Source organism: Calonectris borealis, chromosome 3 (assembly GCF_964195595.1).
Source record: "Calonectris borealis chromosome 3, bCalBor7.hap1.2, whole genome shotgun sequence".
Classification (NCBI taxonomy): Eukaryota; Metazoa; Chordata; class Aves; order Procellariiformes; family Procellariidae; genus Calonectris; species Calonectris borealis.
In genome coordinates, this window is record NC_134314.1 from 105,413,671 (window position 1) to 105,435,795 (window position 22,125).

The 22,125-nt window shown below is 40.3% G+C and overlaps 1 protein-coding gene across 9 annotated transcripts in view; it reads right to left on the reverse strand.

The window, feature by feature from the left end:
- ESRRG (estrogen related receptor gamma) overlaps positions 1 to 22,125 on the reverse strand; it is a 389,483-nt gene that overhangs the window by 221,419 nt on the left and 145,939 nt on the right. For 3 of the 9 annotated variants that reach the window (XM_075147089.1, XM_075147086.1, XM_075147091.1), the window contains one exon: positions 15,697 to 15,755. The exons of 5 other annotated variants lie outside the window; for them this stretch is intronic. Coding sequence is in view for 2 of the 4 variants with exons in the window: in XM_075147091.1 (XP_075003192.1) it covers positions 15,697 to 15,755 (59 nt within the window). In the remaining 2 variants the exon portion in view is untranslated. Of the gene's footprint in view, positions 1 to 15,601; positions 15,756 to 22,125 lie in introns of all 9 variants that reach the window. One more of the 9 variants, XM_075147084.1, reaches the window with a different exon arrangement.

Sequence of the window (22,125 nt, forward strand, 5' to 3'; positions counted from 1 at the left end):
TGAAACGGGAACGAAGCACGACAGCAGCTCTTACATAAATATGATCCAGGCATCAATTATATCTGCTACAGCATGGGTCCAGTTATTAGTCATGCTGGAAAACAGGTAAAGAGATCTGATCCTTATGGACATGTGAGTCTTTTCTTGAGTGTCCGAGATTCAGCAAACCACTTTTAAAAACTTTCTGATGTCATCTGGCCCTTATCTATAGCAAAAAGCTTACTAGTTAATTCCCTGGTTATTTGAACTTCTGAGAACTGGAATTTGGTCTTCTGAATAGCCTGGACCCTGGTGAGACCTCTACGGCATCTCTACAACATCCCCTAATTGTGACAGTGCACTAACATAAGGTTAGCTCTTCTGTGCTATAGATGCTACAGAAATGAAGAAAAGTTTGTTTTAATATCCACCTGTTCAGTCTATTACAGGAAAAGAAACCCTTGCCGATCCCTGGCAAATGGAACGTGTGACTAGATATCCCGCTGGCTGAAGGAAACCACGCAGCTATTCATGATCAGTGCTTTTGTGTAGCTGTCCTTGCATTTTGGGAGGGAGGAGGTTTCAGCTTTAGGCACCCATGTTTGAAAAGTTTGGGAATACAAGCTCACATTAGAAATCTCTTACCTGGTGAGACACATGTCTCCACCTCAGGATGAGATGTATATTAAGAGACATTTATTCAAAATTTGAAATTCAGGGGAAATTTGAACAGCGGCAATCATTCACGAGCAACCATAAGTTACAGAATCTGTGCAATGTGTTTCTGGGATAATAGTACAGGGACCCCAGATCTGCAGGAAGCAGAGAGGACGATACCGTTCTGCTTTTTGTCACCAGCTATAACACACCTGAGGAAAAGAGGCACCTTTAAAAAGATGTAAAGGAGGACCGTGAGTGCGGTACATGGATTATTTTTAATGGCTTAACAAAGATTAAACCACATCCATTAATTAATGTATTTTGAGAAGACTAATAAAAATAACATACCTATCTGTTAAAAACATAATACACGTATCTTTAACATCGGCTCTGCTTTAGGAGGACTGAATCTGGATAGAAACTGTTGCTAACAAGGTACCTGATAACGCTCCCGCAATAAGAGGTGAGCATTAGCTCTCATTAATTCATGTTCTTAGTGTTATTCGGCATCACGGGCTGACCCGACGTGATGTAACAGGATGTGGCATGCCAGAATGCATCACAACGTGTTCGGAATCATAAAAGCAAACAAACGCTCAACAACTAAACTTCCCTGCAGCCCCTGGTATGGAGGTCGGCATTCCTGATCAGACGCTGTCTTAGCTTTATTATCAACGTGTTATACCTCCCGTTGGTTGTTCAACGAGTATTTTCTCTCGTCTGTTTTCTAAACCAGCCAAAGCAGGTCAATGCATCTTCATTTAAAAACAAAAGCACAGAATGCTGCTTAAAGCTTTGACTTACTGGGGTCTTTTCTTTTCTTTTCCTCTCTGTGTTTCTACCTGGTATCACCCAAATCTAGCGTTGCCAAGAGAAGACCAAGGCGATTAGGGGATACACACTTATTTTAGCAAATGCCTTAAAAAAAAAAAATTATTATTTGGACTTGAAACAAGCCTGAAATATTAGAGCAAAAGCGAGTACAAAAGCAGGAGCTACACACCGTACGCCCCATCTAACAAGGTGTTGAGCACCGAAGCCCAGGGGACTCTTGGTGCTCTCGCTGTGAAGATTAGACAAGAGCACTCGCGCAGGACACAGCAGGAATATGAAGGGACATGAAGTGAGCAATCCCAGCAGACAGCCTGTTGAAATGTCAGTCAGGCACTCTGCCTCCACCACCTTTCACAGAGCTAAACATCTCTTTATGTCAGAACAAATTGGGCGATCCTCAAATCTTTTTTTCCTCTCCCCTGACTTCAATACGACGACGAGCGCCGGGAAGGAGAGCGGGAGGCAGCGCGCACAGACAGTTCAGTTCAGTTCACATGAAAGCACCCTGACACGCTACAAGACTGAATACTGATATTGGCAACTCTTACAATCTTATCAGAGAGGCAGGAGCAGCAGCCGCCGGCGTGCTACAAACCTTCCCCCTTTCCAATTACGCTGGGTGGCTGTTCCTTTCCCAAGCATCCCGCAATGTCCTTTGAAAATAAACGCCTGGGCTTGATCAAAGGCCACAAAAGCAAACATGTCGTTTCCTTATTTACGAGCATATTTACTTTTGTCGTCTTTTTCTTGTTTCTACTCCTACCTTCTCTCGTTAGTCCATTAAGGAGGTCTAATTTTAACCAGCGGCTAGCACAGTCCTCAAATGGAGACTGGTGAGTGACCGCAATCTTATTTTAAACGATATGGTTTCACTTGCAAAATTCTGTACAGGGTGTTTGGTTGGGTTTTTTGACCACAAAAACGTACACAGAAGTTATTTTTGCAGCAAAACACCAGTAAAGAAACCTTCCCACTGACTTCTGTGAATGTTACAGACATCTTAGTATGATTGTATAGAGATACAAGAATTACTTTGATTGATTTTTTTTTATTTGATTCAAGACATGAAACATTGCCTTAAAAATGATCAGACAAATTTCATTCTTTACCAAAAAAAAAAAAAAAAAACCAAAAAGCAAAGGAAAACAAAAAAACTTAACCCAGCCAAGACGAAGAACTCTGTGAAATCACTGGAACATTTGCCTCCAAGAACAGCAAGATTAAGCTGCTAGTCCACCTTTAGGTTATAAAGGTGCCAAGTAATAAAATTTCTTGTAAAATAAGTATCTATTTTAAAAAACCCTAAACAACACACCCACACACACACACCAAACACCATAAAAACCCCCAACAAAAAAACCCTGTGGTTTTAAAAAAATGCAAAGTGAATATCAATAAGAAAATGTAATTAATTGGTCACTGTCATGCCTGGCCACCTACTCTTCAGATCACAGGTTTATTGAAAGCATAATCATTTGTACAGAATGATCGGTTTCTAAGACTTTATTCTGGATAATATTTTCTAAAAGTTGCCTAGAAGTTCTAATATTCATTGATTATAGTTAAAGATCAGATGCATTACATTACAATTTCAAGTTTCTATTTATGACATTCAGGTAGGTAAATGTCTGTGTGCATGGCGCAGACATTACCAGACCATTTACTGCCCCTAGTAAAAGAAGCCCAGAAGAATAAACTGTGCAGCATTTCTGGCATTCAGTTAAAGGAAGAAAGCTTTATAAGAAAAAAGAAATACCACTGATTTTTACAGGTGTTTAATAAAGATAAGCTGAAAAAAGGGTTCCTATTTTAAGCTTTGTGATAGCTAAAAATGCATTCAAATATGTTCAAAAGCAATCTGAAGTCTCCTAAAAATGGGTGTTTAAAAGTATTCAAGAAAACAGTAAAAATGCAAATAATATTTGTCACATTATTGTAGGATATGGGACAAAAATGCTCATAAATTCAAAGAACCCTGCTGAGGCAAACTGCATTTCATTTAAATATGACATTATTTGGGAGTCATTAAAACAGGAATAATGTTTATCGGTTGCATTGTAAAGGTTACTATGAGAAAACAGCAAAAGTTTGCCCATAGTAGAATGAGTGGTGCAAGGAACTGTGAGCATAACACCCTTAATTTTCATTGTTGTAGCTGTGCCATGGGAAATAAAAAGACTTAATGTAATTGATAATTCGCTACTGTAGAAATACTACAGTAAAAATAATGAGGAAGCACCAGTATTTTCAAGAATCTCGGTCCAATATTCTAATGTCCTTCATATACATTACAATGAGATCTATTTAAAAAAAAAAACATTAAAAAGAAAAGGGTGCCAATAGTGACTGCTGACTTTACACTCAGAAATGCTTTCAATCCTGAGAAAAAAGAAAATACAGTGCCTTGTGATTGCTACAAAATACATACAACTGCTCTGGTCCTTCCATTCAAACATCTTTCTCGGTTTTTTTTTTTTTTTAATATGGAAATATAAACCCATTTAATGGGACCCTTAGGCTACACAGACGTGGGCTAATATGTTGGTTTTAATATAAAGAGCCTAACTCTCACAATTAAAAGCGTCTAATCTTGCTGAAGAAAGATGTTTTCTAGCTATAGCCATGAAGAACCTTCTGCAACTTGAATTGAAAAGCTTTCGTTTACATAGACCTGCATAAGTCTGTCTATACTCACTTCTAAAAACGTAGTGAAATTATGCTAAAAGACCCCCAAAACTCTGGAGTTGCCATTCTGAACCTCAAACTGTTCCCTGCAGTCAATCAGCAGCATTAATTGCTGGTTATTTGTACATGGAAATCAAGATGTAGATGCACGCAGAGGCCTTGATTACGCAGACGTTTAGTCAGTGGCTTGACTATTGTGAGTAGTTTTTGGAGAAGCAATCAAATTAAGCATCCCATTAAACATCTGATGTAGGTAAATCAGCTCCCAGGTCTTAAAATTTGATCCATCTTGCATTCCTCCATCTATTAGATTCATTTGTATTTGTAAAAATCAATCATGCACTTGCCTTAGTCTTGCCTTAATTCTGTCAATGAATTTAAACACATCACATACAGCACTTTTATGTAGTTTAAATTCAGCTATGAAGACCCATTATGGTTCTGAGTTAAAATAATTCTGTGTCGTGCCCCGCTAAATGCTGGCTCGCCTGGAAGTGATGCCAGTCACCTGGACTGTCCGTGAACTGGTCTCTCTTCCAACCCATGTTGTCTCTGTTCCCTTCCGATATGTTTTGAACCGTGTGGTCCGAGGGGATGGGGAAAGGGGCTGGGATGTTAGACTGCCTCTTACTAACGAGGCAAAAGTCCCTCAGACGCACAGACGTTGCTCCCCGAGACACCGCTGCTGACGCCGCCTTCGTCGGCAGCTGTGGCCGAGCAGGGTTTTGGGGAGGACCCAGCAAAACGCTCACCAGCCAGACACAGTTCTCACCTAGCGCCTTCGTCCAGGGCTCAGCGTTACTACTATGCAAAATATGTTTCTACTACATCTTTTTTTTTTTTTTTTTTTTTGGTGGTAGTCAGTCTGTACCACTATATTTTCCCACCTCTCAGACAAAATGCGTGGCCTTTTCTGAAGCTGTTCTGAACAGAAACCGGAATAACGCCCGCAAGCTTTTGCTGAAGACCTCCACAGTTGGCCCAGTCTGCATTGCACCGCGTGGTACACCCTCTCCCAAAATCTTCACGTGGCCTACACCAATTTGTATTCAAGTTAATTTTCTTTGAGCTTGAAATTGATTTGTGGTGTTCTCTCTGAAGGCTCACAATTTACATAATTTGCCATTATTCCTGCACCACACACTACTCCATGTCGTGGGCTAAATTATTCGCCACGGAATTGGTCAGGCGTAGGCTTAACTTTAAGCGCAAGAGGTCCTATGAGACGTCTCTGCTACTGCTCGCATGCTATGCTTAAGCATACGCTTATTTACTTTGTTGTGCAATAGCCTATACCTAACATAGCTTCTTGGAGCTATTAAAAGTGGACACACAATAACTGCAAGCAGAATTGGGCTTATTGTCTCCACAGATTTGTGCTAATATACCAGTGTCTCAAGATATCACTTCATTTTCATAACAAGGAGGAGATTTAATTTCTGCGGATTTGTGTAAAAAGCAATTTGGAAACTTTGCAACAATGATATTGCTTCCCATAAACGCCAAATTGGTAAAAACATCGTAAGAGGCAAACGCAGCACAGTCACAATATCGTTTTTTCTACCTTAAGTACCAGCATTATTCAAAGACATTATACCACTAAGTATCCAAATAATTCATTCACTTTAAGGATTGAAAGCATAATATTATTTTGTTAAATTAAGCTCTCTCTTTTCCAAAGCCCTCTTTTCCACTTAAACTGAGGCAATAAAGGCATCTCAAAATGCGTTTGCACATCAGGCTTTTATTTTCGGTTTTCGGGGTTTGTTCTGCTGCGGTTGGGGTGTGCACTTGCCTTCTTGCCGAGCACCATAACACTTATTTTTGCAATTCCCTGCTTTGGATCATAAAACGAGCCTCAAGTCTCATCTCCTCATTCCCACCTTGCATTGCTAGCAGGAAGGAGGAGGTTGGCGAGGGAAAATGTGGCTTACCTTTAACTTCCTGGCACCGCTGTATCTCCAGTTAAAAAGAAATTGTAATAACCAAAAGTGACTGTTTAAAATGATAGAAAAGATCAACAGTTCTGACTATGGTAGGTTGGGGGCGGGGGGGGAAGGGGGCAGACAGCCCCGTTTTAAGCACACCCTATTAATTGATGAACATCAGGGCTTTGTGGTCACTTAACACTCTCTATAAATGAAGACTTGATAACAGTTATTGATCTCAGTTTTCCTGGAAAAGGATCCCTGGGCTCAGCAGTGAGCAGTTTTGCTTCTCTCAGTTCATAAACACAAGAATAGAGCTATGTTCAAATGCCACCCTAACTGCCAAAAATGAAATAAAAGTAAAATTTCAGTGCAGTGTGGAAGTGATACAGGTGTATTTCCACAGGGGTTTTTGAGTAGATAGCCCAAGGTCAATATAATCTCAAATTTCCTTATGGGAAATACAGAACTGGCACAGCTGACCCCAGCTACCGTTTGAAAATATTTTCTTAGTGAATGTCTACTCAAACCATATAAGTATATAAGTTACTGGTTTTATTTATTTATTTATTGATCTTCCTTGTGTTTCCATGGAACTTGAATACCTCTGAACATTAATGAATTCAGCCTAACTACATACAAGATGGAACTACGAGCATTTCTGCCACCCGGGCAAGAAGCTGAGGCAGGGAATGGGAGGCGTTGGGTTGTTGCATCCCCAGCACTACTGTGTCTCAAGAGGAAATAACAAAATGAACTGGAAGCAGCTATTGTTTCTCCCATCTTTCTTGTTTGTATTTCCAAACTTTCCCCCTATTTTCCTTCTTTCTAGCTTTTTCTCCCTAAACCTGTGCTATTGGCTGATCAAATCAAAAGCTGATTTCTAAAACTTTCTGTGATGGTGCCAGAAGCACCTACATCACTGATAATACATTATCACACGATTTGAACAGAGAAAATTAATCCCGTCTCTCTCTTTCCATCTCCTCTTCCACAAAATAAGAAAAACAATCTCTACATCTCCTGACCCCCAGTTCAGATTAAACCCGGCCATCGAAGAAGAGACCTAGAAAGAGGTGCACGTCCCCTCCAGCGCGGATTTAAGGAGAAGCTACACAAGGAGATGAACTGTTGAACTCAGTCCTCTGTCTTAAAAACACATTTCATTGGGATCATTAATGCACAATATAAGTACCCAAAAGATGTAACAGAATTCTGAAAAATGAATTAAGGACGTATTGCCATCTCCAGCAAAATAATAAAAGTAGAGAGATTAAGAGGCAAGCATATCTTTTTGAATTGTAAAATAGGTTTATAGGTCTTCTAATAACAACTTTTACTCAAACCTTACATAAATAGGCTTATATGATACAAATATTATGTGGGCTATGTGGAAACTACAAGGTCCCTAATCATGTTTAGGGATTACTTGACAGAACAGAGACATTTCATTCCTATTGGACCTAGGGATTACAGCAAAGAAACATCTAATATTCCATTTTTTAATTTCATGCATTTTTTATTTACCTTTAATGATGCTGTATATATTCATCATCCTGAAATATTAAAACAGTATGAAAAAAGTAATAAATTGGTGGAAAATTTAGGGAATGGGAATGCAACAGCACGCAAATCATACACTATCAAGTGCTTGATACACATTTAAAATTACTGCCTAGTACAGCAAAGCCAAATTCCTGGCAGATTTCTGAAGCGCAAAGTCACAATAAGAAGATCAGCAGAACAGACTGAAATAATAGAATATTCATCCCCCTAATCCATATGCAATTCTTTAGGGCTTTTTTTTAACAATGCATATGAGGTCTGACTGTATTCAGGATTTAAATAAGTTGTCTCTCTCTCTCTCTCTCTCTCACACACACACATTCACTCAGTATTTTTGTTAAAAAAAAGTATATACAGTTATCATTTCTGCTCTACTGCACCCACATTGACAAGGTTAGCACATCTCCTCACACCTCAGATGAAACAATAGCATTTTAAACAACAAAAGTGTTAAAAGAAATACATTTATTCATACCAGTGAAACCTCCTGCAACAGCTTTGTTGGAAGGAGGTGATCCATTTTGCCTGGAAAAGGGATTTTTTTTTTTCCCTTTAATTTTTTTTTTTAACTCTTTCCTACTTCATTCTAAATAATTACTGGTTAATTTAAAGCAATTTCACATTAGTTATTGGCAATAAAATTTTGAAACCAGTATTAAATCTTTGAGATCATGTGTTTCTCTCTAGACAGATGTAATTTTAGACCCACTATTGTATAAAGGGACAGAGACCTAGAGACGAATAAATCATCACTCAAAAGACAGATGCTGATGATAATAATGATACATGTGTAAAATGTGCGTGAGGATGGGTGACGGGGAGGTGTAGTATAAAACTTCCGTTGCCATCCATGAGATTACTGAATTACTTTCAAGTAGTGCAAAGCCACAACTGAGTTATAGATGTTCCTCCAAACAGGAGTATGACGAAATTCATACCATACCACACAGACATACAAAGCCCGATCTTGAGATCAAGCGGGTTTTACACAGGTTTAACTCTATGATTAGGCTGCAGAATATCAACGCCACCGATGGGCTAGATATAAAATGAATGTACCCGAACATAAGACATTTGCAACAGTAATACACGTGGACTTGCTAAATAAAGGTGCCTATATGTGATAATTATGGTGGCCACGTGCAGAAAGCAGCTTTCACAACCATCACGACAGTCCTCGTCACAACTCTGCTAGTGAGGCGAAGGAGCACTAGGACAGGCGATGGTACATGGAAAGCCATCTGGTGAGTGAGAAAGAGCAGCCACATCCTGTCGAAACCTGAATACTCAAATGTAGCTACATGCTCTTTGTAGTAACAGGTCTCATGAGAAATGGCCCGGGGTATAGATTGCATTTACCAGGACTTTGGGTTTCTACCTGGTGAGGGACATGCTGATCCAACCCCCTTCAAATCGTGCTCATGTGTTATTAGCCAAACTGTAATATCAGTTGACATTGCTATTCAAATTGCAAGGTTACTCTTTTAATTCCACACAGACTAAACAAGCAATGTAAAACAAATTTAATGAAAGATTTTCTTTTTGGTAAGGAACCTGCTTTTCTTTGGTAAGAACCTGCTGTGATTTATGCAGCGGTGACACCAGTACCTGCCCATATTGTGACACCCACCTACTGACACAGAGTCCAAACTTATGGGTGCTTATTGCTTACAGGTATCTAATTATTATTGATAGATTGGGGAAAAAAGTCATAACCGTACTGAAGTCAGCAGGAACAGTCCAGCAAAAACAGGACTGTTTAGAATACATCCATCCTGTTTGTATATTTTGCAGGCACATACGCAAAAGAATAAGCTTTGTTAGAAAGGACTTGACCTGTCCTAGTGAGAAAGGTGCTAAGTTGTGTAAGGAAATAAAAGAAACGAACATCAAACTTTTGCTAGAAAATATGATGAACAAACAATTAATGCACACTGAACTTTGGAGAGAAAGCCTGATAGATGCCCTGCAGAGCTGCATTGGACCAAATCTGAATCTGAAAGGCACAGGTGGCAGCAACTTTGCTGCAAACATACCATGGTTTTAAAAGACAGGGCAATTAAGTACAAAGTATCATTTCATTTTGAGGGGAGGAAAAAAAAAAAAAGGCTACAGAAGGAAGCAGGGATTTATTAAAGCGGAATAAAGAGCACCCAGTGAAAATTAAGGTATGCCTGAAGTACATTAGTGCTACTCTTCCTTCTGCTGTGCTGTATTTTACAGGACATAACACATGCCTATGTGAGTCTTTATTTTAGTGAAGACAACAACTGTTTGTGACAGAGAAGGCTAGAAAACAACAGGAAAGCTTTTGCCCAAATTTCAATATGTTGTTCCAGAGCATAGAGCTACTAATGCTTTTCTATAAGTGTTTGTAAATACGGTAAATGCTTTTTAATGTGCACAAGGAATATTTTGTTTCCTTGTACTCATTAGAGAAATGGTTCAACCACCTTCTTTAGAAAATGTCTAAGCAAGCAACGCAAGACATATATTTGGAATATGAAAGTTTAATCCTACTCATTAAAACATGACAAACTTATAATTAATTGAGAATGGAGTCAATAATGAGAACATCCTTCAATGTAATGATGTTGGTACTATCAGCTTGTAATATGGGAATACGTTATAGAAAGTGAAGTTATAATATGGAAAATTACAAGTCAGTTTAAAAAAAAAGAACAGTCTGAAAGTTTTTCTTTGGGTCTAATCTTTAAAACACAAATTTTAAATCCTCAAAAGTTACATTTTCCCAGTCATCAAATGAGATAATACATTACATTGTTTTCCTGTGATGAGGAATAATTCAAGGTCTTACATTGCCTGATTAATCTCACAACCAATATTTAGAAAAGGTTTCTCTTTGAGCTAATCAAACTTGACAAAACCAATCTTCAAACTATGCCACATTCACTGATTTGTAAGATATCTCGAACTTGTGTTTTATTAAATGCAGTTTAAATTAGCAACAGCTCTAAATCCACCTGCTTATGACAACCCCTGCATCTCACAGACAGTACATGATGTAGGTAAAAAGAAAACACATGCAGATCAAAATTATTAGGACAAACTTTTTTTTTTTTTAATGAAGGATGCCATTTTAGTTTTAAGATAGCACCCAGCTACAACCCTGTTGCTCATATTACGTTGCGCTTTGGGGGACAGCTGCTGATGGTATTCAGATACTTTTTCTTCTGTAGTTAATTGCCTTGACCTTACTGGATAAGGTATGTCCAGTGATTCCTCCAAATAATGCTTATTTCTTTATACATATGAAAGCGGATAACTTTCAATATACGATTTTACAACATTCGTAGGCTTTCAGTATCACAACAGTATCACTAGGTTAAAGGACATTACTCCAGAAGAGCAATGTTGTGATGGTACAGCTGTTACCCTGAGGACAACTGGTAGGGAAGCACTACAACACTGGTAGGGAAAACTATGGGGAAGCATGTAAATACCATCCCAGTCTTTACCTTCACTACCAATTAAAGTTGGTTTCTTTCTGTGAGTGGTCATACCTGTATGAACAGGATTTTCCCATGGTTTGAGAATGCGTTTAAATTTGGTTGCCTGACTCTCAGCACTAAAAGAGATTCCTGAGCTAGCATCGCTGAGTAAGAGGAAGAAAAATATAGGAGACATGTAAGTATTAATTCTCTACTGCAAATATCCCACAAGGAAATCAGGTTTCCAGCTTATTCTTCCTCTCAAGTCACACTTAGTTCTGGATAAATAAGTTTCTGAGCTACTGACTTCCCTCTATTTCCTCATGGTTGTGTGCGACAGAGAAACTGTGTTTCAACATGGGCAATGTCTACGATCGAATAATATAATATAATACAATACTCCATTAACAAATACTCACATGTATTAGAAGTTGCTAGTGCAAATCCTTTTCAGACCCAGAGAAGGATATCCAAATATTGGGTAACACACTCTGACTGGGAAGACTATCAGTGAGTTTCTCTATTTGTTTATATAAATAGGCCAATGCTTTTTAAAGCACTTCAGAGCACTTAACTAAAGCAAACAAGCACTTGAACTTTAAATATCTAGCAAGAGAAGCTATTGACAAGTATGACTTGACTCAGTGAATCCTAATATCTTTGTGACCTTTCATTCATACAGTCTCTTTATGAAGAGAAGCACCAGGCTCCTAGTGCAACTTCAGCTATTGTTCAGATATGGAACAGGACCGGCCCCAGTACTGAGCCCTGGGGAACACTGCTCGTGACCGGCCGCCAACTGGATTTAACTCCGTTGACCACAACTCTCTGGGCTCGGCCGTCCAGCCAGTTTTTTACCCAGCGAAGAGTGCACCTGTCTAAGCCGTGAGCCGCCAGCTTCTCTAGGAGAATGCTGTGGGAGACAGTGTCAAAGGCTTTACTGAAGTCCAGGCAGACCACATCCACAGCCTTTCCCTCATCCACGAGGCAGGTCACCTGGTCATAGAAGGAGATCAGGTTGGTCAAGCAGGACCTGCCTTCCGTGAACCTGTGCTGGCTGGGCCTGATCCCTGGTTGTCCCGCACATGGCTCGTGAGCGCCCTCAAGACGAACCAACAGGTTCCCAACAGGTGAAGCAATTATTCCCAACAGGTGAACAATGCTGTGGAAATAGCTTGCTACGCTCAGGAAAAGGGTGTCTTTGGTAAGTAGCCTTGTAACAGCACCAGTGTCACGTGCATCTTTCAGGTTTGTCATACTTACAATACCCTCCCTAGCTACTGCATTATATACAGTTACACCGGTCATTTCCTGACCGAGATTGGTGTGATCTGATTCACATATACCTTTCTGCTGAGAAATCAGAATCCAAATGAATAATCTGAAAGATTTGGACAGCATATTTTTTGGAAATGTCATGATTTCATATGGGTCAGGTAACATACAACTTCATACCTGGACTCTGTCAAATCAGGTTTGCTGTATGCTCTGAGAAACAGTACGGATTTATGCATTTTGAGGAGAGGCAATTTTCAGGAGATTGCTACTGATGTATGCCAGTCCAGCTCAAGTATTAAGTTGGCCCTGAGAACCAAGAAGGTGGTGCTTAAAACAAGCTTTTCCGTTCAGTAGTAGGTATAGCTCATTCCCTAAAATCCTGCAGCATATTTTGATTTTTATTTCTCTCTGAATGCTTTTTGCATGCAGTCTGCATAAGGTGGCAGAAGAGAGGTGACAGAATAAACCTTTACTTTAACCTGGTCATTACCTTCTTAGAGAAGGGAAATAAAGTATTTTTAAGCTATATTCTGGAGCTCATTAGCCACACTGGGATTTCAGTTCACTAGTTTTAGGGGACATGTCACATGTTCTGAAAGTGGTACTGGCTGTTTGGGATTTGTACTTGCTAGTCTGGTAACGAACATTCTTGAAACCCTATTTTGTTAGAGGAAAAAAAAAAAATAGATGCAGTTGAGAACACAAACTACTCTGTGCTAAAGCCTCAGTCTATGTACAGTTCCTGAAAGAAATAGCTTTGAAAATTCTTCGAAATACCCTGTAAGTTATAATTGGGTTTTAATGTATAAAACAGCTGAGTAATTTATGTTTGGAAATTAATTAATGTTTGGAAAAGAAAACAGTCTTTCCTAGAGTTTATGAAGTGATAAGTCTATTTCTTAGAATGATTAACTATGAATTCTGATTTTAAACACGAGCGTCTACTAGCATATGCTCTCCACAGCTGACACGGTAAGATCATACAGTTTTATCAAATTAATATTCCAGGGCCCAATTGTGATACTAAATGCCCATTCCCCACCTCCCCTTTGAGTAAGTGCCTTGGTTTCTACAGAAGTAATTTTACTTCCTACTCTTAAACAAAAAGTGAAATCAGGATTAAGCTCTGCTCATGATGCATTTTGGTCTACTGAATAACACAAGTTAGATTTGCATGTACAGGATGCATATCATGACATTCCCATTGTAATCTGACAAAAAAAAAAACCAAACCAAACCCAGAAAACTAGTAACATTCAAGGACAATACAATACTCATTCACTTAAAAATTTTTACTAGCAAATGCATATTAGAAAGACAGATGAAGTACAGCCAGGACAGCATAAAGCATGCTTTTGGGTAAGAACGCCCCAAATAACGTCCCATTTTAGAACAGTGATAAAACAAGACTATGATGAAAGAAAATGTAATTCAGTTTTGAACACACTGCAAATAAGTAACAAGATCTAATGATTTAGAAAGCTCTCCAAGATCCCATGGCTTTGGTAGAAATGAATTAAAGAGTAAAATTAAAGAACAGAAGAAAAACTTGGACAAGATGAACTGAAAGAGAAAAAGAGACAAAAGCAGTGAAAAAAAAACATATCCAGGGAAAGTACGGTCTACTTTATTCTAATAATAGAGTCATCAACAGAATATCTGTATGCACTAACACCTAATTTGAGCATCCTGAATTCTGATCCTGATTTCCAGAGATGTAACTACATACTAAAAAAATACTTAAATTGCTCATTACTAGAAATAGATTGATTTGCATGAGAAAGGTGCAGAGTTAGATTCCTAGTTCACTTACGAATGTTAAGATCACAAAATGAGGTCTCAAAGTAAGTCCTAACTCCCAGGTTAACCCTCCCCTCCTGTTGGCAACAGCATCATTGCCCCTGGGACCCGGGAAATAACACGTACAGTGGCCACAGGGAAGAGGTGGCTTGAGCGAGCCCAGCAAAAACTGGATGAGGGCTTAGGAGATGAGCATGAGAACTTGCAATTCTGTTCGGTATTCAAAGACGAACAAATAGAGAAACATCTAAGTGGGAAACAACATCAACAGTGAAAGGCCTGACTTTCTTTATGTCCGTCTGAGCACCTGACAACACAGGCCAGGGGGAAACAGCTCGACACAGTCGGAAACTCGGGACTGTTCAGTAGAAGTGGAAGGATCTGCTCATGTGGAGCAACTTCCAAAGCTGCGGTCATGCTCAACTTTTCTATTGCTCATTAGCTTCAGTAAAACTTGCTGGTACAGACAGTCAGCTACTTTGTTTATTCGTAAGTATGTGAATATAAAATGACCAAAGACACATGAGTTTACCCTGGTACAGAAGCTAATTGCCAGAGTAATCCAACATGGTGTATGTTAGGCACAAGAGATGATGCCTGAGATTCCACAGTCAGCACATTTTGAACTGCTTGCTGGTTTCAGGTTTTAAATTGTTTACTAAATACTAACTTTAGCTATGGTTTGGGGTTTTTTTTTTGGGGGGGGGGAGGGGCAGTGGGGTGGAGGTGAATGGCTGGTATTAAATTTAAGATAAGCAAATCACCAAGGTATTAGAAAAACAGCAGCTAATTTACCTGCTGCTTTAGAGAATAGCTCAGGGATCTAAGTTATTGTTTTCCCATACTTCCAGTTCTATGCTAAACATTACGTTGTCAGAATTGTCTTCATACCCTGAACACTACATGTGAAAACTCTTATTTTTGTGTTCTAACACTTTATGTAAGCACAGCTGCTTATATAGTTAAGAGCCACCTTAATGTTCTTCAAAACCATGCTGATGTATGAGATCACCCTCTGTTTTGAAGGTAAGAGTTTGTTTTACCCAAGACAGCAGCCTGTCAACTTGTAGGACCTTCAGCCACTAATCTCTCTCTCATCTATAAGTGTCTAACAAGTGTTTCCTTGTTTTAACTTACTGAACATTGACAGCAGCCAAAATCATATTCATTTAACATAACTAAAACGCCGTCTCTGATCACCCCGGACTCTTGGAAAGTTTGAGAGCAGGACCAAAATTTGAAAGGTTGGCTTAAAGATTAAGCGTGAGCCATTGCTGTGTCTGAAGCGCTACGCTTCAGGAGGCAAACCAACCCCCCCGCTGCGGGCTGCCATCTCCCACCACCCCCGGCAGCTCCTGCGTGCTCGTTCCACCAGACAAATCGCAGAGGAGAGGGAGCGAACCCCCTTCGTGGACTCACCATCCTTTTCTAGTCACATTCACTACGCATTGCATTAGAAAATCGTAACGGTGTTAAAATATTTTGGCAGGATTTGTTATGGCCAGATCACTCACTTCCTTTGGGACACACAAAGCCTCCTCTGGCAATGAAACAGCCCAAATGTCAGCAAATCCTATAGAACAGAAAACGGTCTGTCAATGTAAAGCCTAAATGAATCTCCAATTAAACAAAACAAAACTGTATAACATAAAAATGCACATACAGAGAAAAGAAACAAGCTAGAAACGTTCACTTTTTATTAAGGTGTTGTGGTTGTTTTTTTTTTCTCCCCACCCTCCAGAAACTTTTTAGCAGCATTACAACGTATTCATCACAAGGTGCTATTAGAGCACAAGCTCACTCCAAGTGTTACCAATTCACGGACAGATTAGAGGGCACATTAATAACATAGTTAATATGAAGTGTTTAGAGCCTTTACGTCGGTGACAAATACGACTCAGCCAAATTTCCTGACCATTGAGGCCACGGAGGAACAATTTGGTAGATTTCATCAACAGTTCTAATTATGTTCCTGTCAAGTCGAGAACAAAGTAATCCATAACTGGGGGGCTGCTCGGAGACAGTGCCACGCGAGAGTAATTTATGCCCAGGGCCCTCGCTGTAGTTAGTGTGCACAACGCTTGACTAACAAGTGGCTTCAAAAAAAAAGGAATTTATTAAGGAAAACGCAGCCCTCCAGCTCCGAGCGGCTCGTCAGGTGCAGGCTTAGGAGGAGTTACGAGGCAAAGTCTCCTTGTTTATACAAGCATCTGAAGTCCGCGCTGGCCTCAGCGGGTTTTAAAACGCGGGATTTCAGCCCGAAGCGTGGCACGGGCTTCTGCCGGAGCTCGATGAGCTCTCTGCCGAGGCCAGGGTGTGACCCAGCGCTTTCGAGAACCATTTCAGGCCTTGGGACACCGGCAGTGCCACCTCAGAGACTGAGCGGTACCGATGCCCTTTTGCCATCCTATAAATAACACGCTAATGAAAGATGCAAAGGGATTATTAGTAACAATAAACTAAAATGTCACAATACACGACGCATTTCTTACCGCAGCCCAACTAGGAAACAGGCTGAGAAAGGGAAGGAAGGGGAGGGAAAACGGGGGAGAAGCTGTCATGTAATTTTGAGTCATTTTCCACTGTGATCTATATTGGGATGCGGCTTCTATCCTTTCAAACGGGATCATTTTATACATGACACTCTTGCTGCATTTCACGAAAAGGTAGGAATGTCTCCCTAGTGCTAGGAGAAGTGCAAAGCCTGGCCGTGGTGGCTCAGGACTGGCTACTTGCATAAGTAGTAAGATGTTACAGAAAAATAAAACAATGCATTTCAAATATAATTAAGAACAGTATCGATAAACACAGGGAAAAATAACATTAGCAAAAATTAGATTCATGTGATAAATGCAAAATGCTTAATGGGTTTTAAAGCATAGTTTTCTGAAGGTAGCTGTGGGCATACACTGCTGTCAGCAGTTTTAGTTTTTTATTCAACAAGGCAAAAAACACAGAACTCAAAAAAAAAAAAATTTACAGCCCTTTCTTTGATAGTGAAGAAACAAGCTTATAAAATTGTTACCAGCTAATCAAAGCAGCAGCCTGCCTTAGTGGACCGAACATCAGCTCAGGTAAGGGGAATGCTCGAACTGAGGACCTGTTTCGGAGACTGACTCGCCGCGCGGCCCCAGGAAGGTCGCTTTCTTCACCCACGTTCCCCACCAGTAGAATGGGTGCAAGTGTATGAAGGCAAGGACATTGTCCCCAGGTGACATGTCTTACCAATGGATTTTTGGCTTTACAGAAGTGTAACTAGCTTCACTAAGCTATTGGTTCTACTTCACCTTTTAAATACTAGTTGAACACCGGCAGAGAGTGAATGCAGAGCGCAGTTGTGGAGCACTACATCAAAACCCGGCGTTTCTCCTTTCACACTCTGCTAAGGTTTCTTATTCAAATGTGCTTGCACCTGTAAATTCTCTGCTGTCAGGTTTAGGGAGTTTCCCAGCACCTACTGAGCGGGACAGTATTAGTCTCTTACAACCTAAGCACTTCACAGAATTATGATTACTTGCACCCTTTGCATCCAAGGATTTAAAAAAAACAAAACAAACCAAAACAACAAACTACTTCACAAGCATTGGTGGCTTAAGCTTCACAAGGAGGCAAAGAGAAAAGGGAAGGACATGGTCCCATTCTGCAGATGTGAAAAGAGAAACCTCTCTGGTAAATCAGACAGACGGTAATTCGGAAGCCAGGCGATGCCTGGACGTTGTAATTCCCAGACTCGTGATTCAGTCACAAGACACGCTTCCTTTCCTGCTGAAATGTCATGCTGCCGCATGCTTCTGTTACAGAACACATCTTAACCAAGTGTAGCAAAAGCATGATGATCCCATTAAGTATCTAACATCTAATACCTTGTGAAAACTAATTTAGTGCGTTATCAAATCTCTAGTTTGTATGTAGAGCATAAACTGGCTACATTTGCTAATAGGGCAGATTGACCCATCCCATATATTATCAAACCACATCAAAGTCTGCTGGAGGACATAGCCTTAGCTACTTATTATCCTTTGCATTAACTCTCTCACTAGCTACTCGACCAATACATTTTCCTGTAATACATCTGTCATGATTTTGCAGAGAAATCAGCAATTCTGAGCAGTGCAGCAGTTAGAGACAGATAACAGGACTAAACCCATCATGGTCGCCTGGCTTTCCAATCTGCTGTTAATTGGCACAGACAGAAGCCCTTAGAGCTAGACTTGCACAACAGCACGCCACTGCTGGGCCCCAGAGATTCGGCCTCTTAGTTAGATTTGTATTTTTAGAGCTTTAGTCATTCCCATGATTTCCTCACAATTTATTGCGTACAAGAGAGAAATAAAGTTGGATGCCAACACCTTCAAATTCACAAAATATTTTTTTTTTTTTTAGCAGAAAAAGGGCATCTTATGCAAGAGAACATGTGGCTTAGTAATCAGGAAAAAGGTGCTAGAATATTACTAATAATAATGTTGGCAATATTAGATCAAATGAGAACATCTTTCTTGGCTTGGATGCTATGCAATTGTATTCCCACCTGTGTTATATTTAGGGTCTTATTTCTGCCACTGTATAATACATTATGTCTCGAAGCCATGCTTCTAACTGTCTGGGAACTTGCATATATGGCTAATAGAGGATCTGGGTTTGTTCAGTTGGTTGTTTTGTTTTTAAATCACAGTTGCTACTATTTTCTGTTAGATAGTGTTTGTCTGTGGGCTTGGAAATCCTGAGCCATTGTACATGGGACTCTTACTGACCTTTTCCGACCGTTTGACTACCTATCATCACTATAACCCAGAAGCTAGTGCTAGAATAGTTAAAAAAAAAAAAACACAACAAAAAAAACCCCCACAACCAAAATATACTCTCTCTTCAAAAAGAAACCAAATCCACTCAATGGAAATAAAAGATGCCTCTCTCACTTTGCCTATGTGATTCTATATGGTTCTGAAATATAATTATATCCCTCGTAGAATCCTAGTCATTCACATTTAATTCTATGGCTTAATTTGTTTTCTCTTTGTACAGTTTTTCATGTACTGTCAGCTTCTTTTCCCGTATAAATTCTGGCCCTCCATATCTTTGAACACTAATATAAACAAGTAAAAGGCATTTTGGGGAGGATATGGGAGTATTGTTAGAAGTTTTGTAGTTTCTTGGTGATCCCAGATCCCATTAATGATGGGTCATTTTTAATCCAGAAAATATTAAAACCTGCTTACAGCCCAGCTGCAGTTTAGCATCACCAACTCAGGCAGGCCAATACAGAGTCTCTTCTACTGGGTAAAACTCCTAACAAGTTAACTTCTAGGCAGGGGGAATAAATTAGATTAAAAAAAAAAAGAGAGAAAAAGAAAAAAAAAAAAGACCAGCGAGTTAAAACATCACAATTCTATGTGACTGAACCAAACTGCAAGTCTGTGGAGCTTTATCCCCCCCTTCCTTCCCCTCTATATTTTATTTCTTCTTCTGTTTTTATGTTGAAATCACAGGAACTACGCAGCCTAGCAAGGCTGTAATCACTCAGCAGGAACCTGGCACAAGCACAATGCAACCCCCAGCCAGGCAGCAGGAAAATGAAGGAAATCTCTCTCTCCCTCCCCCCTAGGTTTCTTAAAAGGGACTCGGCGTGAATGAATCTTCCCGGTAGCCACCAACAATTCCTTATTCCTTCCGAGCAATCATCAATTTCAGCATCAAGTGGTTTAGTGGCTCTACAACTGGTAGTGGCAGCGGAGTAAGCCCAGCATGCAAACGTTTTGGCTAATTTAAAACCCTCGTGCTGCCGAATCAAACATGACAAGACAACAGTAAAAAGAGAGGCTATTATCCCAAATGAGAGTCGGCGGATGGCTGAAATTGGCTTGAGTGGCAGAGACAAAAGAGGTGGAAAGAGCAGGGACAACCAGGCATGATAATACCAGATACAGCCCACGCTTTCTCCCCCACCTCCAGTGCATTCACACATATCGCTACCCGGAGGAAAAAAGGCAACATTTCCCAGTTTTATGGCCAGGCAGAAAAAAATACACTTAAGAAAGTTCAAAATAACTAGTACCTGGTAAAGCATCTGCCCCATGGGTACGGAGAAACTTAACTTACAAGAGATGTAGCCCTTTCGATAGAAACCCTAACACTCCGAAGACTAAAACTGCCATTTCCTACCTGAATTCATGTCCTGCTGCCCAAAGTTCATTACCGTGAGTTGAGGATTGGAAGCACTGATTTAGGATAGAGTAATCTTAAAATGAGAGTAATCTGTGGCGTGACTACTGGTGAATAGCTGCTACACACACAGAGCTCACCAAGCGCCCAGACCCCAAAGAGCTGCTGGGGAGGAAAAGTGGAGAGCAGAGGAATTAATTTTGCAAGGCATTTGGGAGACCACAAGCAGACTGATGATGTTCAGAGCCACGAACCCTGGTGATGGCTCGCAGCTCACAGAATGATGACCTGTGGGATCACTGGAGAGCAAGCAAGTTGTCTTTTGCAAGATTAACAATTTAAAAGTGCTGAAATTAATTTTGTTTAATAGCTGTGGGTGCAAACTCCTTACAAAGTAGGTTGCAAGGTCAGCAAGCCTCCTAAAGCCTTTTAAAAAGCAGCTTTTTATAGGGACAGTAGATTTAGGGTGGCTTAGGGCTTAAAGATCTAAAAAGCAAAAGAAGTGTAAGAGGTCATTTCCTACCACTTCCAAATCTTGGGTGAAGACACATTCTCTGTTTCACTTCTCACGCTATAACATACACTTATTGGTACCTTCAAAGCTACTTGAGGTAGTATGGCTTTCTTAGGGTAGGCAAGGTGAAAAAAGACATTAAAATCAAACACGAGAAACAGATTAACCAGTACATCGCAGGCTCATCAGAGTCACACTGGAACGTGTCTACCTGTGTTGCAAAGAGATGGTGGGAGGAAAGGGGAAAAAAAAAAAAATATATATATATATAGGAGAATGAGAGACTGGGAAGGGAAAGACAAGGGCAGGGAGAGTGCTCACACCCTTGTCATCATTCAGCAGTAGTTCACCTGTGATTCACATCTGCCTCCTTATACGAGACCATTACACTCTAAATTACTGTACTGTACAGAGTGATTCAAGGAACAGCTGGGCTTAACACCGAAACCCAAATCAACCATTTAAAAGACACGTGCTCAGCTTCACACCCTAGTACGTGGGAGCTATCACTCACAACATATCAAAATATGCTGACTAGCACTTTCGTCCTACATTTTTAGCAACAGCATCCAACTAATTGCACAGGTAAAGTTCGTAGCACGTGCAAGTTTGGGAAATAGAAACAGGGCATTTGTTTTGCACCACTGTCTAGGAGAGTCTGAATTTGCTGAATTAATCAACGTTGTCTTGAAGTGTTCACATTTTGTGTGGTTGGGCCTGTGTGAAAGGTAGACTCATGAATTCAAGCAGGAGTCCAAGCCTGAAAAAGTATGCATCCCCAATACCAAAACCATTCAGCGTTTATACATATCCACCTGGTTTTGCAAACACATCTTCCCAGGGAACCGAGAAGCCCAGGTGAGGATATGATCACGACGGATACAGCGTGTGGGTTTGTTTCATCCTGCCCACTTCTTTTAAATCTTTTTCCCCCTCCATGTGAAGGACAGACAGGGTTTACTTTTCAGAGAAAAACCAAAAACAGTAACATGCCAAGCAGCGGACACGCAAGTTGTCGATACACAGCCTACCCTGGGACCAGAGAAACCCGCGCCGCCCAGGCAAGGGGAAACGCTTCAGCCTTTGCGGGCAGCCCGGAGGAGAGAAGCGCGTTGTCCTGCGTAACAAAACTTAGTTGCTATGATCCTGCAGACGGAGGAGGCCATTTCCCGGGCAATGAGGTGACGGACGGTCATTAGAGAGGACAGAATTAATTCTGCTGTGAGCCTGTCGCTGACAGTGGCCGAAGCGAACGCACCAGCCATTTTTC